Source organism: Bos javanicus, chromosome 5, assembly GCF_032452875.1.
Source record: "Bos javanicus breed banteng chromosome 5, ARS-OSU_banteng_1.0, whole genome shotgun sequence".
Taxonomy (NCBI): domain Eukaryota; kingdom Metazoa; phylum Chordata; class Mammalia; order Artiodactyla; family Bovidae; genus Bos; species Bos javanicus.
The window spans coordinates 41,812,971-41,838,099 of NC_083872.1; the positions used below are offsets into that span (position 1 = coordinate 41,812,971).

At 35.9% G+C, this 25,129-nt stretch overlaps 1 protein-coding gene across 1 annotated transcript in view; it reads left to right on the forward strand.

Moving 5' to 3' along the window:
• Positions 1-16,565, forward strand: part of SLC2A13 (solute carrier family 2 member 13) — a 526,695-nt gene extending 510,130 nt beyond the window's left edge. Inside the window, exon 10 of the mRNA XM_061416450.1 lies at positions 5,223-16,565. Coding sequence (XP_061272434.1) covers positions 5,223-5,449 — 227 coding nt within the window. The 3' untranslated portion in view covers positions 5,450-16,565. The remainder of the gene's footprint in view (positions 1-5,222) is intronic.
• The last annotated feature ends 8,564 nt before the right edge of the window (positions 16,566-25,129 follow it).

Below are 25,129 nucleotides of genomic sequence, written 5' to 3' on the forward strand. Positions count from 1 at the left end.
TTGATGCTTTCCAGTTGTGAGGGTGGAGAAGAGTCTTGAGAGTCCCTTGGACTTCAAGAGATCAAACCAGTCAATGCTAAAGGAAATCAACCCTGAATATTCATTGGAAGAACTGATGCTAAAGCTGAAGCTCCAGTACGTTGGCCACCTGATGCAAAGAGCCAACTCATTGAAGAAGATGGTGATGTGGGGAAAGATTGAAGGCAAATGAAGAAGGGCACAGCAGGGCATGAGATGGTTAGATAGCATCACTGACTCAGTGGACATGAATTCACACAAACTGTGGGGGATATTGGAGAACCGAGGAGCCTGATGTGTTACAGTCCCTGAGGTCCCTAGTCGGACAGGAGTTAGCAACTGAAAAACATTGGAAAACCGAGGAGCCTGATGTGTTACAGTCCCTGAGGTCCCTAGTCGGACAGGAGTTAGCAACTGAAAAACAAGTGCTTACACCATTCTCAGATCCTCTCCTCCATTCCTCAGTGCACCTCACCTCATCTCACCTCATCCCATATTCTGGCTACTTATAATTTCTTTTAGTAAGAACAAATCTATTTGTCAGTTCCTCTATCTACCCTCTCACTTCTGGACCTTGAGCTTAGGCCAGGATTATACTTTGTTCACCAATATATTCCCCACGCCTTCCTGGGCATCCCCTATTAAGCACTCAGAAGTGTTTGTCAAATGAATAAATACATAGCTGAACTTTTAAATGAATGATGAATATGTGGAAACATCATATGTCTCTTCCTCCTCTCTTATGAACATTATGATTTGGTGTTTAGTTTTATTTAGAACTATTTATCTAATGCTTTTTTTTCTAATCTTTATGAAACTCCTCTCTCTCCCAAACATGATTTGAAACATTTAGAAATATTTATTTTCTTGGAAAGGAAAGGCACTGGCATTTTAAACTGGATGTATATTTAGTATGTTCAGCTTTATCCCATTTGGCAATTAGAATGTTTACATAAATTTGCAAGCTTATCTTCCTAATAGCATAAATATAAACACAATAAATATTTACCCATATTTTCTGATCCTTGAGAATACTTAAATATTTAAATATGGACTTATTTCTTGAGAAAGCATTTTTTAATGGAAAGTCATAGACAAAATAATAAAAGTCTACATGGTAAGACTTTTGATAGCAAAGCTCCTCTTCTTGAATCAGTTCTGTCAGGAAGACATGAGGCCACAGAAGTAAAATTTAAATAGGGCATAGCCAGGCTTCTTTCAAAAATATCACAGTAGAAGCAGCTTTTTGTTTCGCATTAAGCCAGACTTCTTCCTTGTCAGCACACTGTCCATTAGGTTTTCACTAGTGGAACAATATCTCAGCTCAGGTTAGAGTTTTTCTGTTTATTTCTCTATATTTTAACCTACAGGTTACTGATTGATGTAAGCTATATGTTTATATTCCTGACAACAGATAGGTGCCCTAATGATGTATTTCTCTGGAAATATTCATGTCTTCTTTTACTTCCTTTTTTATTGTTTCATAAGCCCTCAAGTCTTGATTACTTCCTAAACTATACTGCCTAGAAGAGTCTGGGTCCCATTCAATAATATTTATTACTAAAAATTATCATAAAATGTCACCAGTATATCACTTTATTTATAGCACATGTGACTAAATAGATCCCTTGTTGAGCATTATTAAAGTGTCTGTGTTGAATCTTTAATTTTTCATTTTGTATAATTAAATTAAATATGTTTTAATCTGAAACTTAATATAAGGACTCTAATAAGATTTATTTCCTTTAGAATAAAATGCTACAGACTTTTTTTTCATTTTCATTCTAAAGGGGCATAATTAAGAAAATGAGTTACATAACTGACTTGCCCGGTACATGAAGCAGGTCACAGCCTCCCAGGCCTGCCTGCACTTCTGTTGGCTTAACCACAGGTCGCACCAGTGAAGCCTATATACACAGTTGTAGCATTTGCTGTCTTTAGGTTATTCAGATTTTTATAGAAGTATCTTGCTTTTTAATAGAATTTTCTTTATGTTCTTTGGTTTTGGGAATCTTGTTCACACACACAAGAAATTATATGGCCTTTAAGAATGTCAGTAACCCATCTAATTGCTTTTAACTATAAGAGTTTAGTATGAAAAGATTTTATTTGTTACTTCCAATCATGCCATTGTACTTAAATTGTGAAAGACGATGAATATTTTCTAAATATTATATTTTATAATGGCAGACCGTATTTACTCCATTAGATATTTTAGAGTTTAGCATCCCAGTTTAATCTAAAATGTTTTATCATCTGCACCTATTGTTTTCTTACCTCCACAATCTTGCTTATCTGTATTCAGAATGCAAGACTTCACCTCTGTCATTTTTTTCCCCTCAAAATTCCATATCCTCCAAGAACCAGCTTGTCATAGCACCCCTTAGAAGAAAACATTCTTGATTTATTAGTCATGCTGATCTTACTAGTCACTATTCTTCCCTAATCATTTAGTGTAATTTGATAATGTCTATCACTTTTTTGGGCAACTAACATCCAAAATTCTTTCTATTCTTTGCAGTTTATAGCAAAGAAGGATTTATTTTCCCTGTCAGATCAGGAAACTAAAATCAAGACAATTCAAGAAACTGCACAAGGATTCAGCCTGTGTAACTTTTTGACTTTCAGACCCACAGTGTCTACAGAGCCTTCTTCTCACTGTAACACTGATATGAATGCCAGATGATGTATTATTATTATTTTTATTTTTTATCAAGTATGATGTAAAAATATATAACTTGTAGTATAATGTAGACCAAACTGAAATGAAGTAAAGGACCCTTGTATTTGTAAATGGAATTTTAATTTTATTAAAGAAAAAATTTATTTATAAGGGTCCAGCTCCTTATCAGAAGAATTATATAGCTTCTGATGATTTAAGCTAACAAACTATGTCTTGATTTAGTCAATCCTTTTATATATATGTTTTAATATCTCATAGTTTACCTCTGTTTCCTTTTATTTTCTCATGGCTGCTCATTCAGTGGAGCAGATTCTTTGGGGTAGCCAGTTCAGCAGCATTTTCCTCTGTAGTTTTACTTGAGTCTTCCCAAGAAGTGTTTCTATGGATAGTACTGAAATGGTTACTTCTAGGCCTGTCTAGAAGTAACTACTTAAAGAAAGTAGTTTTAATAATGTCTTTCCACATTCTGTAGTGACAACAAACTGAGAAATATTTTTCAGTTCTTTAACTGCTGTAATTTTCAGCTTCAAGCTTGAGTTTCAAATATATAGTCATGTTGTCTGGTTTAGGCCTTTATTTCAAATCTCCTACCAAATGTATTCCATCTGGCAGTCAACAAGAGAATATTCATTCTCTAAACTCTCCAATGAATCAGCACTGTACTGGGAACCCAGAGACAAGCCATAGACTCTGGGCTTGAAGAGACCACTTTTGCTGGTCTCCTCCTCAAGTATACCTCTCCTATACCTGGTCCTACTGGGCTGTAAAACTTACAGAATTACAATGTAAATCATAAATTTAAATAGGAACTGATAAATCATCTTACTTAATGAGGAAACTGAGGTCCAAGGAGGAGGTTAAATGACTGTCCAGAAGTCACATATTGTTTTTGTTGCTCAGTTGCTCAGTCATGTCTGACTCTTTGTGACCTCATGGACTGCAGCATGCCAGGCTTCCTTGTCCTTCACCATCTCCCAGAACATGCTCAAACTCACGTCCATTGAGTAGGTGATGCCATCCAACCATCTCATCCTCTGTCATCCCCTTCTCCTCCTGCCTTCAATCTTTCCCAACATGAAGGTCTTTTCTAATGAGTCATCTCTTTGCATCAAGTGGTCAAACCATTGGAGTTACAGCTTCAGCATTAGTCCTTCCAATAAATATTTAATCCTTTAGGATTGACTAATTTGATCTCAAGAGTCTTATCCAACACCACAGTTCAAAAGCATCATTTCTTTGGCACTCAGCCTTCTTTATGGTCCAACTCTCTTTATTTCTTCTGGAGCTATCTCTCAACTTTCTCCAGTCGCATACTGGACACCTACTGAGCTGGGAGGTTCATCTTTCATTGTCATACCTTTGGCCTTTTCATACTGTTCATGGGGTTCTCTAAGGCAAGAATGCTGAAGTGGTTTGCGATTCCCTTCTCCAGTGGACCACGTTTTGTCAGAACTCTCCACCATGACCCATTCATCTTGGGTGGCCCTATACAGCATGGCACATAGTTTCATTGAGTTAGAATGTAGCCCACCAGGTTCCTCTGTCCATGGAGTTTTCCTGACAAGAATACTGGAGCAAAGTGCCGTTTCCTCCTCCAGAGGATCTTCCTGACCCAGGGGTTGAACCCACGTCTTGCTTCTCCTCCATTGGCAGGAGGATTCTTTACCGCTGAGAAGCCCCAAGTGCTATGGACACACACACAAAAATGGACTGTAGGAGCCTCAGAGAAGGAATGGGGCACTAGTTAGGAGACTCTTACAGTACTGCAGACAAAGAGGAAGGCTTTTAAATCAGAGATGTCCAGAAATGGTAAAAAGTGGTCATCTTTGGATTGTATGTGAAGGTAGATCCAACAGGATTTTCTAAGAGTGGATATTGGGTGGGAGAATAAGAGAAAACTCTGTTGACTCTTAAACTTTGAGCTTTGATTCAAGAAATCAGCAGTGTCATCACTGAATGCGGTTCTGGAAACACTACACTCAAGATAAATGAGAAGAAAATTTCTTCCTGAAAGTGCCTCCAGTCTAGTGGCTAACACAAATATATTCACATAATTATAATGCTACTTTGTTGTTATATACCACTTTGCCTCAGCAAAGTGTTGTCAAAGCACAACCCTAACCAGGAAAGTGAGGAAAGATTTCAAAGCAGAAGTTATTCTGAGCCTGGGCTATCATTCTTTTTGAGTTTGGTATTACATGAGAAGGAAATGGCAACCCGCTCCAGTATTCTTGCTTGGAGAATCCCAGGGACAGAGGAACCTGGTGGGCTGCCATCTATGGGGTCGCACAGAGTTGGACACAACTGAAGCGACTTAGCAGCAGCAACTTGAATTTAGAAAGACAAACTGTATTATATTCACAGAATTAAAATAATTAGAGTAAACCAAATAAACCAAGCTGTAAGGAAATTTTTGGTTCCATTTCAGACCACAGCCATGCATTATTGACCAGAAACAGAAGTTAAAATCAAGTCCCCTTTCCAATGTAAGCCTTTACATATATGGTATTTTCCATTGCAGGAGCCTTCTTCCTTTATGCTGGATTCGCTTCGATGGGTCTCCTTTTCATCTATGGCTGTCTTCCTGAGACCAAAGGGAAAAAATTAGAGGAAATTGAATCACTCTTTGACAACAGGCTATGTACATGTGGTGCTTCAGATTCTGATGAAGGGAGATACATTGAATATATTCGGGTAAAGGGAAGTAACTACCATCTTTCTGACAACGATGCTTCTGATGTGGAATAATTATCAGCTGCTTAATATTTAGTCATTTAAACAAACTTGGGAGAGAAGAACAGCAATTGGTGACCTCACTGCCCCGCTTTTAATCTGGTTCTTTCCACAGTCTGGTTTTGAACGACTTCATATCCTAGAATATTTGATTCCAAGGAAGATACCATCACAATGACATTTTTTTTCACACACAGAGATGTAAAACATTTACAGAGATTTTAAACTAATAATTATTGAACAAATATGTGTAATTCCTTCCTGAGATAGTTTAAAATGAATATTGTACCCAGTGACTTCAGTGATATCCTTTTTTCCTAAGACTATATATAATTATTAGTGGCAATTGAGTCAGTGCTAATCCAGCCAAATCATATATGTATGATATACTTACGACAAAGGATGCTAAAATATGGTCCAAAGGTATTTTCTGTCAAAGCATAGTCTGTTGGCCCTAATTTTTCCTAAGGATGAGGCGCTTATCTGTGATCCGCTATTAGAAAAAAATTCCATTTAAGCTTTTATCAACAAATTCAAGAGTGTCCCCTACAAGGCCACAGCTGTCCTTATATCCTTTGTATTCTACATTTTCATTTCTCTCTCCAATTCAAATATTGAAAATTCTTCAGCAGCTGACTCTGTACAGAATCTTTTGAGCATTATAAAAAGCAGGTCTTTTTAGGTTTATTTTCCTACATATTTTTTGCATCAGTTAAGAAGTATACATTTGCACAGATTAGCTAGCAAGTTTTGATAAGTATATTTTATTGCTAGAAAGAAAGAAAAGATTTTTATGGACCTTAAAGATTTTTAACCCTGAGTTAGTCACTTAAGTGTGCAGCTGTAAACACAAAATAGCACTAGATCTTCAACTGTATTTCAGGGTCAGTTTTTGTTCAAGCCAAAATCCCCTGTATTCACAACTTCACTCATCAAGTCTGGATTCCTACTATTTGTGCCTTCATTTGTGTTACATAAATAGCTTCTAGCAGACTATTTTTCCCCTCTTTTAATCAAGTAATTTCTGAAACAAGAAAGGAAGGAAGAAAATCAGCAACAGAAATAACCTTGCTGTTATTTATGTTTGTTTAATTAAGTAATGAGACTTCTATTTTTCTTAACTTTTTATTAACTTTTCCTAAGGGAATTGTCACATTTTATTACATAATGGTACTTGTCTTTTTTTCCTTTTTAATTCTAAGAGTATAAACTGGTTTTTATGTTGTACACTTTCTCATTTTCTCTGACATTCTCTTAAAAATAGATACATAGATGTGTCTGTGGGTGTATCCTTTTTCTCATGCTTGACTTGGATTTTTTTTCTTCTTGTCTAAAAACTGGGATTTTCCATTGGAACAGATTAATGGTTCTCATATGTGTCTTTAAGAAATGTTGACTTACTATATTTCTGCAGTATTTTTTCAAAGTATTCATTAGTTTCTATGCCCATTCATCAGTGAATTCCAATTTTTGCTCATACATTAAGAACTACATAGTATGTACAAAGTCACTCACAAAATTACTTAGTTCCAGTGAAAATATGAATGAGTCTTCTGAGGTCAGTTAAGAGTGCAAACATTTGATGCATTTTAACGTGTCTCTAAACATCTAATAATGTATTCTTTGGAGTGAAAGAGTGACTCTAAATTCAGTATATTTCTGCCAGTCTCCAAGATATTTTGGTCTCTCTCAAAGTCTAGCTTTAAGAATGTCATAAGAACATTATGACAATTATGACAGCTGAGAATGTAGCCAAGGAGGTTCATTCTCTAAAGTTAAAAATCCTTCCACCAACAAAGAGTTTTCTCCCTTTGATCATTTCACGTAATTAAACAAATGTATATTTTTGAGAGCTTTTTTCCTTGACTTAGGTGCTCTGACAATTGATTTCTAAGGGGATATTAATTCTGATTTTCCCCAGAAAAGCAGATGTGCTTTACCAGAGAAAGTTATTATTCTATTGATATTTCTTATCCCATAAGAAATTTCTTGTTTGTATAATATTTCACACAGGTAAAATGAAATGGAAAATGAACTATTGTATGATAAAATCAGAATATAATGTGGAGAAAAAGTATTTAAACCCATAAAGTGATCTCTTTAGAAATTTGTTTTCCTGATTTATCTAAATAATTCCCACAATTATTCTGTTTATTGAATACATGGCCTTAACTATATGCTTATACTCAGCTGAGCTGAATGCACAGTAACTTTATCAAAGGAGCAACTGAGCTCATTATTTCCTATAGCAGAACATGACCTGTTCTCCCTGACATAAGTAGTGTTTTCAACTTTATATCCATAAATGCACATAATAGGGAAAAATAGCCACAGTTCTTGTCTTCTATTCTCAATTCCTTCTATAAAGGACTACTAGTTATTTATATAATGATAATGATAATATTCCATATCTTTGAAGTACAAGACAGAGAGGCACAGTATAAGAATTATTTATAATTTTTTAATGACAACTACTTGAAAAGGAATCTTATAAAATTAGGGTATTATTTTTAGATTCAGTGAACATTTATAGTATATTAAAAATTAAGTATTTGAATTTTGCAGGTTTTTTAATAATATGCACCTTCTAAGTTATCAGCATCTTTGGCTACCACTGTCAACTTGAAAACATTCCATTTGAAATATCATCAAATATATATTTTATAGGAAAATTTATATATGGTATGATTTGATCTATCTAAGCATCACACTTTTAGCTGAAATATGTTTCCTTCTAAACATGTTACAAATTTAATAGAAGTATATTGTGATTTAGGAAAATATAGGGAAGATGGTCATAACCTCTATTGAGGCCTAGCTGGATGGCTGGTAAGATATGCACTAGACTTAAGAGAGTATAACATTTCATTTGCATCTGAACACATAGGGCCGAATGTTAAAATCAGATAGGTTTTAAAGATTAGGTATTAATATTTTTCTTAAATATAAAATTCCTAATAATTTTGATTGTTGCACCTTAGTCAATAATTACCCAAAACATGATTTTAATGTATATATAAAAGATAGAAACTAAAATTAGATTTAAAAGGTATTATTTCCATTTGAAATTTTATCACCAGTAATATGCAGTAGTTAGTTCCCAGATGGAAAATGCTGAGAGTAATGTTATCAAGTAGTTTTCATATTTGTATTTTACCACTGAACCACTTTAGTGTGTAAGAGTCTTAATATTCTTTTTTAAGTTATTCACTCTAAAATGGGAAATCTGTTAAATTAGAGAATTTAGAAACTGTTTACTATAATTTCAAAATCAGTTATCCAGAGGAAGAATTAACAGGGAAAAATATAAGTTGACAACTTATCCTTTTGCCTTTATATCAGAAACTAGAATTGAAATGCATTATAATACTCCATAGATCTTGGGGGAAGGGTATTCTATAAAATACTCTTCATGGCATCTAAGAAAATCTCACTAGTTTCATTAACTTAATGACACTAATATATTTTATAAATGCTATAATACAGTAAGAGGGGTGGGAAGATTCTTTTGACTTTCTTTCATCAGTAATTAAGAACAATAAAATTAATAAGGTGTTTTGTTATAATTAATTTATTTTACTGTTCTCCTAGTTATGAAATCACATATTACACTAAGCACCTAACAACTAACATTTATATAGTTGTTGTGTCAGTTTTAAACTGCCACATTCAGACATTTTCAGTAACTACAAATAAAAGAATGACATACCATGCCAGAAGCAGAGAATTCATAATATGTACATTATACCAAAATGTATTGAGTTTTGGATAAATTTTACAACTTATGTGTAGCTTCTGCCTATTAAGAGACTCAGAACTGTTCTCTGGATTAATTTTAGCATCCTGTTTTCTGTCGCTTTCTGTTTTCTTAGCCTTATGTACAATAATGTAAACCTAATTTGATGAAGTGATCCAGGTTGTAGCAGCATATCAATTTCAGTATCTTCAGTCCTTCTGGGTGAGCAATATTGCTGCTATTTTCTAGAAATAGAAATCATTTAAAAATTCCAACAGCTAACTGCTCCCAACTCTCTTAAAGATCATCTCTTAGAGAAGGAGATTTTTGTGTGCCAGTAATCATCAGAGAGAGATTTTGTAAGTGTTAATGATGTTCAGAAATACATGAAAGAATTTTATCTCATAATTTGCTTGTGAGTGTAAAACAATACAATTCTCATAAGTCTTTACTTTATATGTATAAAACAGAGTCTGTTACACTTGAGTGATTTGGTCTGTGGAATGTTAAATATCTATTTTCATTTAGCAGCAATATTCAGCTTTTGATTTTAGACAGTTAAGCCCATGCATTTGATTTTATCCTATCAATATAATAAGAAAAAGAAACATAGCTTACAAGTACTAAAAATTAAAAACCACAAATATTTTGTAAAATTTTAGCAAATTTACCATTATTCCATCTCATTTGAAGGTTAAAAAATGAGACTCAACTCTCGCCAAAGTAGAAATTTATGTTCTACATGTCCAAACTGGTTCCTAACAGCTTTTGGACTATATTTCACTTGATGTTATAGTATCTTTTATTTGTATTAACTGTTCAAATTTCTATTTAAAAGCTCTGATATACATCTAGATTAAATGGAAACACAGTTTTGTGCTTTTAAAATATGTTTTCAAAATGTATATTTTAATTTCCAAGAGTGCATGTCATATAGTGTTTAATTCATGTCTTAACAAGTCCAATATAAATATTTATTCCTACATGTGACATGAGATATCTCTTAAAAATTTGAATATGTATCATTTCCTTCAAAGTCATTCTAGCTATAGTTGTATCAAAGTATTGTATATTTTATGGAGATTTAATGATGTATATGTAAATGTTTTTTAAGTTATTTTATTGAAGTTCAATCTTTACATAAAATTAAATCTTTTTTTTAAAGTGTCAGTGCCAGAACTGTAAATGAAAATAATCAAATAAAAGTTAAGACAATTCACTACTCATTTATCTTCCTTGTAGGTTTATATTTTAACCAATTATCTTCTTTGGATTTTAGAATCTAGGTTACATAGTAAAGGCATCTACAAAGATTACCTATATCTGTATATTTATGCAATGCTATTCATTTTAATATTGTAACTTTAAAAAATATTTTAATACCTAAAAAATATTGCAAGGAATTATTCTGAATAGTAAATATAAAGCTCTGAAGTGCTCAGAAATCCTTGAAGAAATTTCTTACTGTTGTCAGAACCAGACGTTGACATGAACCATTGTATCAGACTGACAAAAATTATTTGATGTTGTTGCTTTGTAAATGAAAAAATACCTACTGGATGACCAGTTGACAGTTCTTTTTGGAATTATGTATGGCATTCTCCATTACCATTCTCCCCTCTGTAGCTTTTATTGGTAAGCATTATATTATTGTTTGATCTGTGTAGCCATTAGACTTACCTCTCCGTAGTTAGGGTGTGCCATCTTGAGTCCAACCGTAGAACAGGTTTGAGGAGATCCTCTGAAGACCCTAGATCCACTGTCACTCAATGGCTTACAGTGGAGTTGCATCTTAAGCAAGGATTCTGATGTCAACAGGTAAGAAAAAATCCCTACAGTTAAAATGACCCTCGAAAAGCCCCTAAGTTATGCATAAAGTGTCCACATATCTTAACACCTGAATAGTGCATTTCATATCTGTATCAGTGATCATCAAAGTCTTCATTTAATTACCCAGTCGTATTGGAATGCTGTCATCCTTTTCTGGGTACTAAAACAAGTTCAGACCATTTTGGTGACTTGTCCAAGATCACACGCTAGGAAGTATGTACAAAATTTTTCTGTGCAGTGATTACTCTACAGTCTTTCTCTCTTGGTCCTCATTTGGAATGTCTCCTTGTCAGATCAAGGCAGAAAGACTGAAAAATAGACATTGTGTTTTTCCTGTATTAGAATTGAAAGGATGTGAAGGAAAAGAATCAGATACCTCATTTTAACCTGGACTATAGACACAAATCTTAAAAACTTTTGATCTCAAGATTCTTTTCCAAATATGAAGCAGTATACAAATGGTCCCCAAGTTAAAGAGGTTCAAGTTAATCTTTCAACTATAAAAAGATGTGAAAATGATTCATATTAAGTAAAAATTGTACTTTGAATTTTTAATTTTGATATTTTCCTGGGCTAGCCAGATCTGGTACGATAGTCTCTCCTGTGATGCTAGACAGGACAGCAGCCAGAGCTCCCAATCAGCCATGAAATCACCAGGCTAGAAAACTGATACACTTATAACCATCACATAACCACAGAGCCATTCTGTTTCACTTTCAAAATAGTATTCAATAAATTACATGAGATAATACTTTATTATAATATAGGCTTTGTGTTAAATGATTGTGCCCAACTATAGGCTAATGAGCCTAATTCTGAACACATTTCAGGTAGGCTGGGCTAAGCTACAATTTCACTAGGTTAGTATTAAGTACATTTTCAACTTAGAATTGGTTTGTCAGGGTGTAACCCCATCAGAAGTTGAGGAATATCTATATAGTACATTGTTTAAGAGATCAGGCTGATGCAAATTGCCTAGGTTTGGATCCCAGCTTTTCCAGTTACTGCCTGGTATCCTAAATTACTGAGTTACTCTATGTTTCACTTTCCTATACATATATAAGTGAAGATGTTACTAACTCCCTCATATATGTGGCAGGGAGGGGTCACATCAGTTAATCATGTAAAGCACTTAGAGGACTGGGACATTCCTTAGGGATTGGCTGTTCTTAGTATCATCATCCATATGCTATCCCTAATTCTGCTAAGACCATGATATGCATATAAATTCCCTTCCTTGGGAACAACTATTAGGGGCAGGAGCACATGGGCTTCTTTGACATGTATCATGCAGGTTGTGTGAGTGCAGCAACCAGAATTCTGCTGACCAGAATGGTTTAAGCTGACTTTGCTGACTAGCCTGATACCCCTCTTCCTTTCTCTATCTCTTCCATGAGCATCCATGTGAATGGCACAGTGGATGAGTACAGCCTTCTCATATTCTCCAGATTAACAGGATGTAACATGCAATTGCTATTTATGTGATCTCCCAGCCATGAAAAAAATTTTAAATCTCTCGGTTAACTATCATTTAAATTCCTTTCAGCTTTTAAAATATAATTTTGAAATCTTCTCCAGTTGACAACAGACACTAACCCTTCACCAATAGGCTATATTGAAATTAAGCTCATATTATTACTGATGCTATTAATTTAATATGGAACATTGAAGGTATTTTTACCTCTAATATTTTATGTACTTTTTCACTAAAGTTACAAAAATTAATTCCAGATGGTCACCATGCAGAGGAAGTAATTTTTTTTACATGAAAGAAAATATAGGCATTTAAATGTTAAACTCAAAAGATAGATTTTATAGAGCAGCATCTCTCAAAGTGTTGTCCCCGGGCTAGTAGTGCTGGCATCACCAGTGAATTCATTAAAAATGCAAATCTGTGGGCCTCACCCAACCTACTGAACCAGAATCTCTGGAGATGTAGCCCAGGAAACTTTTTTAAAATATAATTGACAGATATAACACTGTGTAAGCTTAAGGTATACAAGGTATTGATTTGATACATTTATACATTGCAATAGAATTACCACCATAGCCTTATCTAGTACATCCATTATATCACATAACTATCATTTCTTTTTTTGTTGTGAAACAAGATCCAGTCTCTTAGCAACTTTGAATTTATAATACAACACTGTTGTCTGGAAAGCTCACCCAGACTTATTTGTTTGTACCAAACTTGTACCCTTAATCATCTCCCCAGTTCCTCCAACCCCCAGCCTGCTAGCCGCTATTCTACTCTCTATTTTTACAAGTTCAGCTCTTTTAGACAAGGAAACTATATTTTAACAAACTCTCCAGGCAGTTCTTAAGAATGTGATGTGGGAACCATTGAATTAGAATTTTGAAATTGTCACTTTAAAAAGGAGTCAATAGTATGTTCTTTCAAATAGTAAGCTCATCTACTGAAAAGTGAACTTATTGAGTGGATTTATCTTCAAGTTACTTAGGAATTCATAAAGCTAAGTCACTTCCACCTCAGGGGTGTTGCACACGGTGTTACCTTTTCCTAGTCACCCTATTTGTGCACCTCTTTCTTTTATTTTTCAAATATCAGCTCAAAGTCATCTCTGTGGCCCGCCTTGATTATGCAACTTAATTACTCCCTTCCTCCCCCAGTGTATTACCAGGTAACCTTGTTTTATTTTCTTTCTTGTACTATCACTACTTGAAAATTATTTTTATTTCTTGTCTGTTTCTCCCACTAGAATATATACAACATGAGAGCAGAGAATTTCTATTATTTACCACTGACTCTCCAGCACCTCATATAATGCCAACCATATAGTATGTGCTCAGTAAATATTTGAAAATTAAATGCATGCATGCATCACAGGTGCTTCTGTGGTCCATGAAGGAAGAGAAGAAACTTTGTATAGGCTAAAAAAATGATTAAAATGACACCATGACACCAGACCAATATCAAAAAGCATGCTTTGAAGACAAAACTTGTATAAGAAAGTTATTTTAACCAAACAGCAAATTCCATGTGGTATATGAATGTATGTGTGTTCACATAAACACATTTGGATGATAAATTTTGTTATAATTCCTATTAAAAAGGGATAAATATTAGGATTGTAAGCTTAGAGTGGAATTTTCATGATTTGTAATAAATTAATCTACTTATACATTTTGTTTATAGATAACAACTCACTATATGCCAGATACTTTATAAATACATTATTTTATTCTATCTTCACAGAAGTCCTATACAAAAAGGACTGTTATTACCACTACTTTGTAGATGAGGAAATAGTTGAGTTACAGGAAGTATAGTAACATATTCAGTAGCATAACTTGTAGAGTCTGAACTTAGACCCAGGTCAATTTCTGTCACTATTGTGTTTTGTTTTGTTTTTTACAATGAGCTTTATCATGGAAAAATTGAAACCTGCCACTAAATGAAAATTTTTGTACTATTTTCTTCCTACAGAGTCACTAGTTATGGATTTAGAAACTAAAACATAACCAAAGGGTAAAGCATAACAGTATAATTTAGAGTCAGATGTGAAAGGATTCCCCAGTGGTACAGTGGTAAAGAATCCACCTGCAACACAGGGAAAGGCTACCCACTCCAGTATCCTTGCCTGGATAATTCCATGGACAGAGGAGCCTGGCAGGCTAAGTCCATGGGGTCGCAAAGATTTGGAAATGACTGAGCAACTTGCACTTTCACTTAAGTAAAAAAATGGTCAGTAATTTCTGAAAACATGCCTGAATTTACATTTATGAATTAACCCTGAGAAACCTAGTAAGTTTCCTTGCTCTAAAGTCCTCTCTGTCTGAACTGAATATAGCTACTCCAGCCTTTTAAGAGATCAAATTGCCAACATCTGCTGGATCATGAAAAAAGGAAGAGAGTTCAGAAAAACATCTATTTCTGATTTACTGACTATGCCTAAGCCTTTGACTGTGTGGATCACAATAAACTGTGGAAAATTCTGAAAGAGATGGGAATACCAGACCACCTGATCTGCCTCTTGAGAAACCTGTATGCAGGTCAGGAAGCAACAGTTAGAACTGGAAATGGAACAACAAACTGGTTCCAAATAGGAAAAGGAGTACGTCAAGGCTGTATATTGTCACCCTGCTTATTTAACTTATATGCAGAGTACATTATGAGAAACACTGGGCTGGAAGAAGCACAAGCTGGAATCAAGATTGCCAGGAGAAATATCAATAACCTCAGATATGCAGATGATACCACCCTTATGGCAGAAAGTGAAGAGGAACTAAAAAGCCTCTTGATGAAATTGAAAGTGGAGAGTGAAAAAGCTGGCTTAAAGCTCAACATTCAGAAAACGAAGATCATGGCATCCGGTCCCATCACTTAATGGGAAATAGATGGGGAAACAGTGGAAATAGTGTCAGACTTTATTTTGGGGGGGCTCCAAAATCACTGCAGATGGTGATTGCAGCCATGAAATTAAAAGACGCTTACTCCTTGAAAGTTATGACCAACCTAGATATCATATTCAAAAGAGACATTCCTTTGCCAACAAAAGTTTGTCTAGTCAAGGCTATGGTTTTCCAGTGGTCATGTATGGATGTGAGAGTTGGACTGTGAAGAAGGCTGAATTGATGCTTTTGAACTGTGGTGTTGGAGAAGACTCTTGAAAGTTCCTTGGACTGCAAGGAGATCCAACCAGTCCATTCTGAAGGAGATCAGCCCTGGGATTTCTTTGGAAGGAATGATGCTAAAGCTGAAACTCTAGTACTTTGGCCACCTCATGCGAAGAGTTGACTCATTGGAAAAGACTCTGATGCTGGGAGGGATTGGGGGCAGGAGGAGAAGGGGATGACAGAGGATGAGATGGCTGGATGGCATCACTGACTCGATGTACGTGAGTCTGAGTGAACTCTGGGAGTTGGTAATGGACAGGGAGCCCTGGCATGCTGCGATTCATGGGGTCGCGAAGAGTCGGACACGACTGAGTGACTGATCTGATCTGATCTGATCTGATCTTAGCTTGTTATATCTTGCTCTTTACTTCTAATGTATATGTTTTATATTTAAAGCAGGTTTCTTGAAGGCAATGCATAGTTGGATATTGTTTTATGATCCACTGTGACAATCCATTTTTTTAATTGGTGTATTTAGACCATTGACATTTAAAGTGATGTAGTATCCATCATATTTGTTACTATTTTCTATTTGTTGCCTTTGTTCTGTATTCCTATGTTTTCCACTTTTTTTGCCCTTTGTGGTTTTAATTGAACATATTACATATACGATTCCATTCCTCTTTATATAAGCATATCAATTATAATTTTTTTCTAATTCTTTAAAGTGATTTCCCTAGAGTTTCCAATATGTATATGCAACTAATACAAGTCCACTTCAAATAACACTATACTCCTTCATAAGTAATACAAGTACCATATAGTAACAAAATATTCCTAATTTCTCATTTCTGTTCCTTGTGTCTCTGCTTTCATTCATTTCATTTCTACATAAGCTATTCATTGGATGCAATGTTTCTATTACTATTTTGAATAAACTGTTTAAACAATTATGGATAAGAAAAATAAAAGTTTTTAATTTACCTCACTTGTTCCTTTTCTGTTGTTGTTGTCCTCGTACAGACCCAAGATTCTGACATAACATAATATTTTTTCTCTCTGAAGAACTTCTTTTAACATTTCTTGCAAGTTAGGTCATATAGCAAAAAATTCTCTTAATTTTCATCTGAGAAAGTCTTTCTTTTTCACTTTTGAAGGCTAATTTTACAAGACCTAGAATTCAAGGTTGGTATTTTTTCTTTTTTCTCTCAATACCTTAAACATTACCACTCCACTGTCTTCCTGCTTACCTGGTTTCTAAGATATCAGATGTAATTCTAACATTTGCTCCTCTACAAATAAGGTGTTTTTTTTTTTTTCTTCTGGCTTTCTTCAAGATTTTTCCTTTATTTTTTTATTTTCTGCAGTTTGAATATACCTGCCTAAGTGTAGGATTTTCTGGCATTTATCTGAGCTTCCTAGATCATTGATCTGTTATCCAATGTAAATTTAAGGAAGTTTCAATCATTATTGCTTCAAATATTTCTTTTGTTTCTTTCTTCTACTTCTGATATTTCCATTATATGAATGTTACACCTTTGGGAATTGTTCCACCATTCTTGGAATTTCCAGGTAGCTCAGTGATAAAAAATCCACCAATGCAGAAGATGCACAATTCTTGGATATTCTGTTCATTTTTTAAGCACCTTTCCCTCTTTGATTTAGTTTTGAAAGTTTCCATTGACATAATCTGAAGTTCAAGGATTTTTTCCTGAGCAGTGTCCAGTTCATTAGTGAACCCATCAAAGTCAGTCTTCATTTCTGTTAAAATGTTTCTGGTCTTTAGTGTTTCTTTTAGATTCTTTCTTAGAACTCTCTGCTCTCTGCTTCATTACTCCTCTGCTCTTACATGTTGTCTGCTTTTTCCATTAGAGCCTTTAGCATATTAATTATAGTCAAAACAAAGTCTCACTTTGATAATTTCAACATCCTCGGCATATCTTAATCTAAGTCAGATGTTTGTTCTGTCTCTTCAAACTGTGGTTTTTGCCTTGTAATACGTCTTGTAATTTTTTTGTTGAAAGCTGGGCATGATGTACTAGATAAAAGGAACTCGAGTAAATAAGCCTTTAGTGATACAGTAATAGGGTGTCAGTAGAAAGAAAGTGTTCTATAGTCCTATGGTCAGGTCTCACTATTTAGTGAACCTGTGCCCCTGGGCTATGAATTCTTCTTCACAATTCTTCTCAATTTTTTTCTTCCCTTAGGTGAAACAAAATGTCTATAGGGAACTGCTGCTACTGCTGCTAAGTCGCTTCAGTCGTGTCCGACTCTGTGAGACCACATCATACTCCCCTGTCCCTGGGATTCTCCAGGCAAGAATACTGGAGTGGGTTGCCATTTCCTTCTCCAATCCGTGAAAGTGAAGGTGCTCAGTCATATCCAACTCTTGCAACCCCATGGACTGCATGCAGCCTACCAGTCCATGGGATGTTCCAGGCAAGAGTACTGGAGTGGGTTGCCATTGCCTTCTCCAATCCGTGAAAGTGAAGGTGCTCAGTCATATCCAACTCTTAGCAACCCCATGGACTGCATGCAGCCTACCAGGCTCCTCCGTCCATGGGATGTTCCAGGCAAGAGTACTGGAGTGGGTTGCCATTGCCTTCTCCCTATAGGGAACTAGTGAGGGGTATTTGCCTTCTTCCAGATCAGTTAGACTCCAATAAAGTCCTGCTGCTGTGTCACTTCAGTCGTTTCTGACTCTGTGTGACCTCAGAGACGGCAGCCCACCAGGCTCCCCTGTCCCTGGGATTCTCCAGGCAAGAACACTGGAGTGGGTTGCCATTTCCTTCTCCAATGCATGCACATATGCTAAGTTGCTTCAGTCATGTCCGACTCTGTGTGACCCTATGGACAGCAGCCCACCAGGCTCCTCCATCCACAGGATTCTCTAGGCAAGAATATTGGAGTGGGTTGCCAATTCCTTCTCCAGGAGATCTTCCCGACCCAAGGATTGAACCCAGGTCTCCTGCATTGTAGACAGACACTTTACTGTCTGAGCCACCAGGGAAGTCCTTACATGCCAGACTATAAGCCTAATAAGCCTTCTCAGCTCTATAAAGTCCTAGCAGGTAGTAATTTTCTATTGACCTTGTTAAGAACATAATGCTCTGGCCTATTTCAAAATGATGCCTTTTTCTTCCTCCTATCAGAAGCCTGAGAGAATGTTTCCCAATCTCCACTGTCAGAACTTGGTAGAACTCTTAGAAATAAAGCACAAAAAATTGTATAGGAGCCTCAGTATGACTGTGACCTCCTGTAATTTTTAATTCTTGAACTTTTCCACACTGAGCTTCCATAAATTACAATTTAGTTTTGTCACCCTGGCACCTGTTTCCATAGAGGTTTATGTCTTGACTTTCTGCTTAGTAAGTTGTGATTCTCTGTGTCCTCCCGTCTCCAGTTTTGTTGTTGTTCAGTTGCCCAGTCATGTCCAACTCTCTGTGACCCCATGGACTGCAGCATACCAGGCCTCCCTGTCCCTCACCTGTCTCCAGTTCAGGGAGCAGCAATTTGTCCTGTGGCTTCCTGATGGCTCAGTGGGTAAAGAACCCACCTACAATGCAGGAGCCATAGGAGACACAGGTTTGATCCCTGGGTCAGGAAGATCCCCTGAGGTAGGAAATGGCAACCCACTCCATTATTCTTGCCTGAAAAATCCCATGGACAGAGGAGGCTGGTGGGCTACAGTCCATGGGGTCATAAAGAGCTGGACATGACTGAGTGCTCATGCTGTTGCTGCTGCTGCTAAGTCACTTCAGTTGTGTCCAACTCTGGGAAGCCCCATAGATGGCAGCCCACCAGGCTCCCCCATCCCTGGGATTCTCCAGGCAAGAACACTGGAGTGGGTTGCCATTTCCTTCTCCAATGCATGCATACATACTAAGTTGCTTCAGTCATGTCCGACTCTGTGTGACCCTATGGACAGCAGCCCACCAGGCTCCTCTATCCACAGGATTCTCTAGGCAAGAATATTGGAGTGGGTTGCCAATTCCTTCTCCAGGAGATCTTCCCGACCCAAGGATTGAACCCAGGTCTCCCACATTGTAGGCAGACACTTTACTGTCCGAGCCACCAGGGAAGTCCTTACATGCCAGACTATAAGCCTAATAAGCTTTCTCAGCTCTATAATATACGATTAGGAAAACTCCAGCTGACTTAGACAATACCTTTTTATGCACTTTAAGAGACCTGTTTTATACAAGGAGGAACCACTGGACAAGTGACCAGAAGATACTGAAGCCTCCTCAGGGGTGGTCACAGGCAGGGAACTCCCTGAACTCCCAGACAACTATAATTTTAGAAACCAAAAATAAATATATTAACTCTATTTTTGAGGTTTAATCAGAAATCTCAGGTAACCTGAAGGTGTCAACAGAGAAGACCTCAAATTACTAGATGATGGAACTCACTTATGAATGCACTTGATAAACATAGTATAGATATAACTTCCAGTTACATGACCTCTTTATCTGTATCAAAAAAAAAAAAAAGATGTTTAATTGTGGGAAGAAGTCCGAGAAAGTGGCCTATTATGAAAAGGCATCCAGCTAAACACAAAAAAGGAAACAACAGTCACTGTACTATATAGCATCTCTCCATACCCCAAGAGCTACAAAAGGAATCGTGACAAAATTTCTCTATCCTCAGTGATACTGATTCTCCTCAGTAAAATGAAGATATAACATTCTAATCATATTCCCCAATAAGATGGTGATTAAGCTGATTGAATTCTATTCAAATGATTATATGTCCCCAGGATTATCGTAGGTCCTGTGTAAGCTGTTATTATAAAGGAGAGGATGTGACCCATGAGAAGCTTAAAGTCCAGTTGGAATGACAGAAAAGGAGACATGCAAATCCAATGAAAATTCTAAAGGCATAAGAAAAATAATTTTCCAGGGAGAACTATAGAAATTAATTCTAATTAAGAAAACTTGAAGAGTTTTCTATAAATTAAAGATGTTTAAAAATGTAAAGGAGCATGCTAACAACTATTAAAGGGGAAATAGATGGTAACACAATGATAGTGGGGGACTTTAATACCCCACTCACACCAACGGACAGATCATCCAGAAAGAAAATTAACAAGGAAACAAGCTTTATTTGATACATTGGACTAGTTAGACCTAACTGATATCTACAGGGCATTTCACTCAAAAATGATGGATTTCACCTTTTTTTCAAGTGCATATGGAACGTTCTCCAGGATAGATCACATCCTAGGCCACAAATCAAGCCTTGGTAAATTGTAAAAAATTGAAATCATTTCAAGCAACTTTTCTAATCACAATGGAGTAAGATTAGATATCAACTACAGGAAAAAATTCTAAAAAACACAAACATATGGAGGCTAAACAACATGAATGCCTCTGAATGACCAACAGATCACTGAAGAAATCAAAAAGGAAATCAAAATATGCATAGAAATGAATGATAATGAAAACATGACAATCCAAGACCTATGGGATTGAGCAAAAGTAGTGCTAAGAGGGAAGTTCATAGCAATATAAGCCTACCTCAAGAAACAAGAAAAACATCAAAAACCTAACACCTAAAGCAACTAGGAAAATAAGAACAAAAAAACCAAAAAGTTAGTAGAAGGAAATGAATCATAAAAATAGAAGCAGAAATAAGTGAAAAACAAATAAAGGGGATGATAGCAAAAATCCATAAAACTAAAAGCTGGTTCTTTGAGAAAGTAAATAAAACAGAAAAACTCTTAGCCTAACTCCCAAGAAAAAAAAGGGAGAAGATTCAAATCAATAAAATTAGAAATGAAAATGGAGAAATTACAACAGACAACACAGAAATACAAACAATCATAAGAGACTACTATGAGCAACAATATGCCAATAAAATGGACAACTTGGAAGAAATGGACAAATTCTTAGAAAAGTATAACCTCCTGAAACTGAACCAGAAAGAAATAGAAAATTTGAACAGACCAATCACAAGTATGGAAATCAAAACTGTAATCAAAAATCTTCCAACAAACAAAATCCCAGGAGATGGCTTCACAGGTGAATTCTACCAAAAATTTAGAGAAGAGCTAATACCTATCCTACTTAACTCTTTCAGAAAACTTCAGAGGAAACAAAACTTCCAAACTCATTCTATGAAGCCACCATCACCCTGATACCAAAACCAGACAAAGATGCCACACAAAAAAAGAGAAACTGCAGGCCAATATCACTGATGAACATAGATGCAAAAATTCTAAACAAAATTCTAGCAAAAAGAATCCAACGACATATTAAAAAGATCAAACATCATGATCAAGTGGGCTTTATTCCAGAGATGGAAGGATCCTTCAATATTCACAAATCAATCAATGTGATCAAACCTGAGCCTACTGCATTGCAGGCAGATTCTTTACCAACTGAGTTACTAGGGAAGCCAGCTTAATCAATGTTAACAATGTTAACAAATTGAAAGATACAAACCATATGATTATTTCAATAGATGCAGAGAAAGCCTTTGACAAAATTCAACTCCAAATTTATGGTAGAAATTCTCCAGAAAGTAGCCATAAAAGGAACATACCTCAACATAATAAAAGCCATATACAACAAACCCAAAGCAAACATTATCCTCAATGAAGAAAAATTGAAAGCATTTCCTCTAAAATTAGGAAGTGTTAATTTTGAAGGTGCCCACTCTCACCACTACTACTGAGCATAGTTTTGGAAGTCCTAGCCACAGCAATAAGAGTAGAAAAAACAAAAAAGAAATCCAGATTGGAAAAGAAGTAAAACTCTCACTGATTGCAGATGTCTGATCCTCTACCTAGAAAACCCTAAAGATGCCACCAGAAAATTACTAATCAATTAATGTAGTAAAGTCACAGGATATAAAATTAATAAACAGAACTCCCTTGCATTCCAATATGCTAACAATGAAAAATCAGAAAGACAAATTAAGGAAACAATCCCATTCACTATTGCAATGAAAAAAATAAAATACTTAGAAATAAATTTACCTAAAGAAACAAAAGACCTGTATAGAGAAAACTATAAAACACCAATGAAAGAAATCAAAGATGACACAGATAGATGGAGAAATATACCATGTTCTTGGATTGGAAGAATCAATGTAGTGAAAATGAGCATATTACCAAAGCAATCTATATATTCAATGCAATTCCTATCAAACTACCAATGGTATTTTTCACAGAAGGAGAACAAATAATTTCACAATTTGAATGGAAACACAAAAGACCCTGAATAGCCAAAGAATCTTGAGAAAGAAGAATAGAACTGGAGGAATCAACCTTCCCCACTTCAGACTATACCACAAGAGTATAGTCATCAAGACAGTATGATACTGGCACAAGGAAATATAGATCAATGGAACAAAATAGAAAGCCCAGAGATAAGTCCATACATCTATGGATATCATAACTTTTACAAAGGAGGCAAAAACATACTATGGAGAAAAGAAAGTCTCTTAAACAAGTGGTGCTGGAAAATTGGTCAACTACATGCCAAAGAATGAAACTAGAACATTTTATAACACCATACACAAAAATAAACTCAAAGTGGAATAAAGACCTAATTGTAAGACCAGAAAATATAAAACTCTTAGAGGAAGACATAGGCAGAACACTCTCCAACATAAAGCACAGCAAGATCCTCTATGACCCACATCCCAGAGTAGTGGAAATAAAAACAAAAATAAACAAATGGGACTTAATTAAATTTATAAGCTTTTGCACAACAAAGGAAACTATAAACAAGGTGAAAAGACAGCCCTCCAAATGGGAGAAAATAATAGCAAATAAAACAACCAACAAATAATTAATCTCCAAAATATACAAACAGCTCATGCACCTCAATACCAGAAAAATGAGCAAACCAAGTGGGCAAAAGACCTAAACAGACCTAAATTTCTCTAAAGAAGACATACAGATGGCTAACAAACACATGAAAAGATGCTCAGCATCACTCATTATTAGAGAAATGCAAATCAAAACCACAATGAGGTATCAGCTCACACCAGAAGTCTACAAAGAATAAATGCTGGAGAGTGTGTGGAGAAAAAGGAACCCTCTTACACTGTTGGTGGGAATGCAAACTGGTACAGACACTATGGAAAAAAGCGTGAAAATTCCTTAAAAACTGGCAATAGAACTGTCATACGACCCAGAAATACCACTGCTGAGCATATAATCCGAGGAAACCAGAACTGAAAGAGATACAGGAACCAATGCTCATTGTAGCACTATTTACAATAATTTGAACATGGAAACAACCTATATGTCCATCAGCATATGAATGAATAAGGAAGTTTGGGTACATATACACAACGGAACATTACTCAGCTATAAAAAGGAATGCAATTTGAGTCATTTCTAATGAGGTGGATGAACCTGGAACCTATTATACAGAGTGAGGTAAGTCAGAAAGAGAAAGAAAAATGTTGTATATCAATGCATATATATGGAATTTAGAAAGATAGTAGAGGCTATCCTACATGCAGGGTAGCAACAAAGACACAGACTGAAGAACAGACTTTTGGACTCAGTGGGAGAAGGTGAGGGTGGGATGATCTGAGAGAATAGCATAGAAACATATACATTACTGTATGTGAAATAGATGACTGGTGTGAGTTCGATGCATGAAGCAGGGCACCCAAAGACAATGCTCTGGGACAACTGAGAGGGACAGGGTGGGGAGGGAGGTGGGAGGGGGGATTTAAAAAAAAATGTAAAGGGACCCTTTTGTTCATGAAATAACTACTCATGTTACATTAATATTTTAGTTCATTTAGACAACACAAATCAGATTTTTTTTTTAACATGGCTTTAATTTTATTATAAAAGAATCAGTGAATAGTGACTTTTAACCATTATCACTTAGCTTGAAGGAAGAAAAAAAAATTTTTTTAAGAACAGAAAATACAACCTTTAAAAAAACCAAGAAAATTGGGGGGTGGGGGGGAGACAGTCATCAGATCGCAGAGGAATAGGATGGGGAGACCACTTTCTCCGCCCACAAATCCATTGAAAGATCATATGAAGGCTGAGAAAATTCCACAAAACAACTTCTGAATGCTGGTGGAAGACACCAGGCACCCAGAAAGGCAGCCCATTGTCTTCAAAAGGAGGTAGGACAACATATAAAAGATAAAAAGAGAGACAAACGAGTTAAGGACGAAGACCCATCCTGGGGAGGGAATTGTGAAGTAGGAGAAGTTTCCAAACACCAGGAAATCTTCTCATCAATGGGTCTGTGGGGAGTTTTGGAATCTCAGAGGGCAACATAACTGGGAGGGGAAAACAAACAAACAAACAAAAAAAACACAGATTATGCACCTAACCATAACTCCCAGCAGAGAAGTAGCCCAGACGCTCACGTCCGTGACCAGCAAGCAGGGGCTGAACAGGGAGGTGCAGGCTGCATTGCTTAGGGTAATGAATGGGCCTGAATGCCCTGAGTACAATCTGAGGGAGCTAACGTGACATAGCAACCCAAACTGTGGGATAGCCAGAGAGAGAAAAAAAGAGAGAAAGAGAGAGAACTTTCCCACAAAAAGCTCTAATCTAA